Source organism: Camelina sativa, chromosome 11 (assembly GCF_000633955.1).
Source record: "Camelina sativa cultivar DH55 chromosome 11, Cs, whole genome shotgun sequence".
Classification (NCBI taxonomy): Eukaryota; Viridiplantae; Streptophyta; class Magnoliopsida; order Brassicales; family Brassicaceae; genus Camelina; species Camelina sativa.
The window spans coordinates 37,083,956-37,090,020 of NC_025695.1; the positions used below are offsets into that span (position 1 = coordinate 37,083,956).

At 37.7% G+C, this 6,065-nt stretch overlaps 2 protein-coding genes across 4 annotated transcripts in view; one reads left to right on the forward strand and one right to left on the reverse strand.

Annotated features, from left to right (window-relative positions):
* The window catches only part of LOC104728705 (pentatricopeptide repeat-containing protein At5g48730, chloroplastic), a 9,062-nt gene extending 8,571 nt beyond the window's left edge, over positions 1-491 (forward strand). The window contains exon 4 of the mRNA XM_019233261.1: positions 34-491. Within this exon, the coding sequence (XP_019088806.1) occupies positions 34-329 (296 nt within the window). The 3' untranslated portion in view covers positions 330-491. The remainder of the gene's footprint in view (positions 1-33) is intronic.
* Positions 373-4,673, reverse strand: LOC104728706 (probable LRR receptor-like serine/threonine-protein kinase At5g48740). 3 transcript variants are annotated; one of them, XM_019233259.1, is made up of 16 exons: positions 4,438-4,672; positions 3,825-4,365; positions 3,286-3,737; positions 3,097-3,214; positions 2,944-3,012; positions 2,789-2,857; positions 2,643-2,711; positions 2,493-2,564; positions 2,342-2,410; positions 2,032-2,261; positions 1,747-1,952; positions 1,507-1,633; positions 1,339-1,410; positions 1,061-1,250; positions 819-951; positions 373-728 (listed from the first exon to the last, which is right to left on the reverse strand). In XM_019233259.1, exons 1-16 carry the CDS (start codon positions 4,505-4,507, stop codon positions 510-512), a joined length of 2,706 nt encoding a protein of 901 aa, XP_019088804.1. In that variant the 5' UTR covers positions 4,508-4,672; the 3' UTR covers positions 373-509. The 3 variants fall into 3 exon arrangements, with proteins under 3 accessions (XP_019088804.1, XP_010445956.1, XP_019088805.1); XM_010447654.2 differs by having other exon boundaries at positions 1,339-1,407; positions 4,438-4,671; XM_019233260.1 differs by lacking the exons at positions 373-728; positions 819-951 and having other exon boundaries at positions 1,050-1,250; positions 4,438-4,673.

A 6,065-nucleotide genomic window follows, 5' to 3' on the forward strand; every position in this document is an offset into this window, starting at 1 on the left:
TATGTTCTCTTGTTCGTGCCTATGGACGAGCTGGTAAAGCTGATAAAATTGGGGGAGTCTTGCGTTTCATTGAGAACTCAGACATAAGGTTAGACCTCGTGTTCTTTAACTGTCTGGTAGATGCCTATGGGAGGCTGGAAAAGTTAGCAGAGATGAAAGGAGTTCTCGAACTCATGGAGAAGAAGGGATTTAAACCTGATAAAGTTACATACAGGACAATGGTTAAGGCGTATAGAATTAGTGGCATGACTACCCATGTAAAAGAGCTTCATGGTGTTGTTGACTCTGTTGGTGAAGCCCAAGTTGTGTTGAAGAAGCCGGATTTTTAGCGAGGAATAGAGCTCAATTTTCTGGTATATATGTCTAGTATCCATATCCTTGTTCTAGTGATAGAAGGTAGTTAGTATGAGAGTAAATACATTTTGAGTTGGCTTACAAAACTTTGTAACACAAACAACAAACAAAAATGTATAACAAGTATATTTTTTACTCTTGTTTGTGGTGCGTTATCAGTATGTATGTGCTGAAGCAGCTAGATATGAGAGTTGAAGACTGTACGCTTCTTTCAGTTTAGTCAAAACTTCTGCAATAGACGGTCTGCCAGATGCATCTCTCTCCACACATCTTATAGCAATCGAAGCAGCTTTTCTCATGCTCGCTGGATCAAATGTATCCTTCAAGATATCATCCACAATCTCAAATGCTCCTGCTTGTAAGTTTGGCCTAGCCTGCATTTTTTCAGTGTTTTGATCTTATAACTACACTGCGTTCTTAAAAACTGGGAGATGAGATAACAAAGACAATCATGTTTCTCTCACCCATAAGACCAAGTTAAAAGAATCTGGTGATCCTGAGTGACTTAAGGGTTCCCTTCCACAGATGAGCTCCAACAGGACCACACCAAAGCTATATACATCACTTTTCTCTGTCAGCTGCAGGGTTGAGTAATATCTGGAATGAAAAAAAGTGTGATTACTGATAAGCTAATCAAGCTGTTAATACATCACGAATGCGGAGAGAAGTTGCAGAAGAGTTTGAGAGAAGTTGCAGAAGAGTTTACTCGTGGTCAAGGTAGCCTGCAGTGCCTTTAACGACAGTAGTAACATGAGATGCATCTGCTTTTGTAAATTGTTTTGACAGGCCAAAGTCTGAAACTTTTGCGTTCATATCCTTGTCCAGAAGTATGTTACTGCTCTTTACATCCCGATGTATAATTCTCGGCTCACTTCCATTGTGCAGGTAGTCCAATCCTTCATGGAGAAGACAAAATTGTTACTATCCGCCAGGAGGAATTGTGTTTTAGTATGAGGATACCAATTACAGATGTTGAAGATGTACCTTTTGCAGCATCAACTGCAACTTTTAGTCTTGAAACCCAGTTCATTGACAGCCTTTTGCTACGTGGACCTGCTGAACCAAGAGAACACAAAAAGCTTTATGTTTGTGAGGAAGATGACGTTGATAAAGGACAATGAGCTATTGCTAGATACTTGAGGATTTGCATACCGTAAAGATGATCAGCTAATGATCCACCAGACAGATACTCATACACCAGTATCTGCCGTTTTGGTTCGTAGCAGAAGCCCTCAAAGGATACTAGATTTTGGTGGCGGACCTGTGACAAAATATGCACCTAGAAGGTTGACAATACAAAGGAAGACTTTTAGATCTAAGCACTCTTATCACTAGATGAATGCATCATTCAGATATGGCCAGTAATTTATGAGGACACTGTGGGCGCTTAACCTCATTGATAAAAGAATCAGCTCCAAGTTGAGTTCTATCAAATCGCACTTTGACCGCTACTTGTTTTCCATCTGGTAGCTTTCCACGGTATACAGCTCCAAAACTTCCACGACCAATTACTTCCTTCAAATTCCTAGTAGCTGACTTGATCTCTTTGTGAGAAAAGATTCTTGAAGTGTTCCAGTTCTGCATCTTCAGTTGTGCTCCTGATACAGATTTTGGTATACTGTAAGAATCATAAAGCGAAAACCTTGTGGGGGCAAAGAGAAAGCATTATTTCCATACTGGTTATCTCTCTCTCTTTGTTTCTCTGTCTCCTCGTGCAGATCGACATGAAAGCAAAGACGAGGAAGGTGGCAAACAAGGCCCCACCAGAAACTCCAAGCAAGATCGCTATACGGTTCTGCTTCCTGTGTTTCTTATTGATAGGGATAGTAACTTGTGGTGTGTCAATTGTTGAAGACACATTGTTGCATGATAGTGATGAGAACGAAAGGCATGGATTTCCCGTTGTCCTGATAAAACAGCAATTTAGTAATGCCAGGAACAAATGAGCAGAATATTGTTAGAAAATGCCGAGACAGAGATTGTATACCTGACTTCCAGACCCGTTCGGTTAAGAGACTGTGGCAAGGGGCCTACTAAGTTATTGTTTTCTAGATTCCTGAGAAGAAGTAACAAATAGATTCTTCTTTGTGTGAATATGGTAATGTACAAGCTACTTCTTGATCTTAATGTTTACTTACAGGAGACGAAGTTTCTCCAGCTTTCCTAATGTTTCAGGAACTGATCCTTGTAAGTTGTTGTTTTGCAGGTCCCTTCAAGAAATGGAGATATAATTTAAATTTTCAAAAAGAACGAACGTATATGCAGAACCTCTCAGTAAGATCACTTACAGAACTTCAAGGTTGGCCAGATCTTCCAGTTCAGAGCCAAAAGATTTCAACTGATTGAAGCTCAAATTCCTATTTATACCGTCAGAAGCTTTTTAATACTACAGGAAACCTAAAAAATACGTTAATGTTCTATGGATAAGTATTACAGTTTCTGGATATGCTGGAGGCTGCCTACATTCTGTATTGCTCCAGTAAGTGATGTATTATGTAAGTCGCTGCAGGAGAGAAGTGGAGAACATTCAAGATAACACACATGTATACATGAGATGCTAGAAAAATGGTTGAAGAATTGCTAACTTACAGTGTCTTGAGATCGAGCAAGTCTCCAAATGTTGGACTAATGGACCTCAGGTTGATTTGTGAAAGAAACCTGGACAGCCAGAATAAGAAAAATATGAGCTGAGATCAAGAAATGTTGAAAGCAATTGGGTATGATAAGGATCTTTTGTTTTACAGTGATGTAACGAGGTTTCCTTCACATTCTATGTGGTTCCAAGGAAGCGGAGTACATGGGTCGTCTTGCCATCCAAGGTCTTGCCCGGTAAATTGCTCTATGACTTTAAGTGCTGAAACTGCAAAGATAACTTAAAACATGAACTTTAGCTCTGGTGGAGTTTGCTCTATCCAGGAGAAATCAACAGACCTGTGGTAGAAGAAGCTTCAGGAGGGATTTGGAGTATTTGATACACCTCAAGAGCGTTCACCTGAGGACTGAACTTGATTTTGCCTAAGGTGATGTTTAACGTACTGATTCTGTTTTGCGTAAAGTACAAAGTTTTAGCTTCCGAACTGGTCACTGTGTAATCAGATTGTTTGACTTCACCGTTGATCATCACACTAAAAGAAGGGGAGAGTGAGAGTATCCCAGAAAAGTATAGGACAATGTAGTAGTCCCCTAGTGTATGTAGAGGAAGCTTATACGAGAGACTGTCTGTACGAGCAAGAATTCTTGCAGTCTGAAGAACAGAAGCTGGCGGATTCTCAGTAATGTTAAAGGAAGTCAGTTTTGTGAGTCTACTGAAAGTCGAAGAGGCGTGAGACGGTGCAAAACTTTGATCCGGATCCCATATTCGATCAAACGGATCTAAAGGGTACCTGCCATTCAACAAAATTCACCAATAAAATTCAACAAACCACACCAAAGAAGGAAAGTGATCAAGTTCAGAGGCTGAGAATTCATACCGGATAGTCCCATTTGTGTATCCGCTATTGATTCGGTAACTCCTCCTGAGAATTATATTGGTTGAACCTTCCAGGCTGTTTCTGTAAGCACCAAAAGGAAGTGGCCGTACTTCTAGAGAAGAGATAACCGGAATGCCTCTCCCTTTAATCGCAAGCAAACAAAGCAAAAGAGAATCATTGTTGACCGGCCAAACCAACTCTTCAATCCAAGGATCATTGGTTCTAAGATCAACAGTAGTAGTGATTCTCCTTCCAAGAGAGACATGAAATGCTGGAGGGCTGTTCTGGCTATCATAGTTTCTATAAACGAATGTAGCCCGAATCAGAACCGAGGACAAGTCCTTCTCTGTCACAGGAACCTTATAACATTGGCGATCATGAGTATCCGGGAAGAATCTAACGGGAACACTGAAAGTAGAATTCTTGTCGATGTACGTAACCATGCTAGTGTTACCCGTTTGGATATAGTCGTTGTCTGAAACCCAGGAGATGTTATAAGCCGCAGTGTAACTTGAGCCGCCACAGGACAAACTTAAGAAACCTGTTTCATTACAAAGATTCAATCAAACAGTTGAAAGCAAAGGAATAAAAAGAATGTGAGACAAAGCCTAACCATCTGGATTGGAGAAACCAAACACCCAAAAGCCACTGAACAAAATCAAATCGACCCAAAAGAGCATCATCTAGTTCCCTGATTGAAATCTGAAGAACATATATTAATTAATTGTTCTTTCGTTTTCTTGTATGGTGTATGAATTAACTCTTTAAATACATGAAGATGCGAATGATGATGACTCGTAGGTACTTTACTCAGTGGTCATAATTTCACTAACAGTGTGTGTCGACTTAATAATCTAATTAACAATTTAACTACAGTGAATGTTGTTTTAGACTTTAGTCTTCCTTACATACTATACAATAGAATGAGATAGTGTAAAATATGTGACTGATATTTTGGTTGCTCAATTATAAAGAATGATCATGAGAATTATGCTTGAGAGAGAATCTTCAAATGCAATGATATAACATAACGTTTTGCTTGGCTTCAACACTAATCCTCAATGCATCCTCCTTAAGCTTTCTCATAAAGCAAAACCATTTTGGACAAAATAAAATAAAATAGAAAACCTTTTTGGACAAATTGTTTATATACTAAAGTCTCCCAGAATTTGGAAACATATAAATACCAGCAAATTAATTAATGCCTTAGAAAGCATAACAATTTTTTCATTACGTCAAAGTCATTTGAAAATCATCTTTAATTGATTTCTGTTGGACTTTATCGTCTAAATTAAGGTTTGAACCCCCTCCTACGAGGCTACGACATACTAACACATTTTATATGCTCAGTTTGGCCTATTTACAAAACTTCGACTTCTTCTAGAGTTTTATCGAAAGTTTTTAGTATATTTTCTTTAGAAAAAAATTCCGAAGTCTTTTACAACTAAACGCAAAGAATGACACAAAAGTCATAGCAATGTAAAATCCCATTAACAATATTTAAAAAAAAAAATTCATGTTTGATTATTTAACAAAAGAACTGTCATTCTGAAATCAATCTTCTACAAGTAAAAATGGAAAATAGTCATAACAATGTAAAGACAGAGCATACGAATGCCTCGAGTAATCATAGGTCTTTCATTTATATGAATATTTACATTCCCATAAAAACAAAAAAAAATAATGAAAACAAGCTAGCCATAATACACTGTGAGAATCACAAACAAACAAAACTATAAACACAACCTGGAAGTCTTTCTTTTAGAAACTACAAAATCAAGACCCATTCTTCTGAATTCTGATTAGTGTCTCTCCTACACATGATTTCTAACAAAGTCTCTCAGAATTTGAAAAATAAAAATACTTGGTAATGCCTCCGACATTATAAAACTGATCTACGTACGTACGTACGTGATTCTCAAGTCTTAATTCTTTTTTTCTCTTCGACCAAAGTCGTTAAACTAGTTTTATTGGGCTTGACATAAATCCATCTTTATATGCTAGCTCAGTTTGGTCTATGGAAAATCCTTTAATTTTCTTCGCTATATAAATTTTATGTTGAAAACTTTTTATTCAGACGTAATTCGAAAACAATGACACAACTATTCTTAGCAATGTAAAATCATCCGATTGTCGAACAATTCTAATTGGATTATTCAGTTCAAAAACTACTGTTTGATAGTTCGTACACGTAAAATAAAGAATGACAAACTAGCTAGTCTTAGCAATGTAAGGACAAAA

Excerpts from the sequence above, each read along its gene's own strand:
- LOC104728706 (XM_019233259.1), bottom strand. The coding sequence starts at position 4,507 with ATGATGCTCTTTTGGGTCGATTTGATTTTGTTCAGTGGCTTTTGGGTG. Across the intron at positions 1,411-1,506 it reads ATTAGCTGATCATCTTTACG|CAGGTCCACGTAGCAAAAGG; the intron begins GTATGCAAATCC and ends CTCTTGGTTCAG. Across the intron at positions 1,251-1,338 it reads TGCAGTTGATGCTGCAAAAG|GATTGGACTACCTGCACAAT; the intron begins GTACATCTTCAA and ends TTCTCCATGAAG.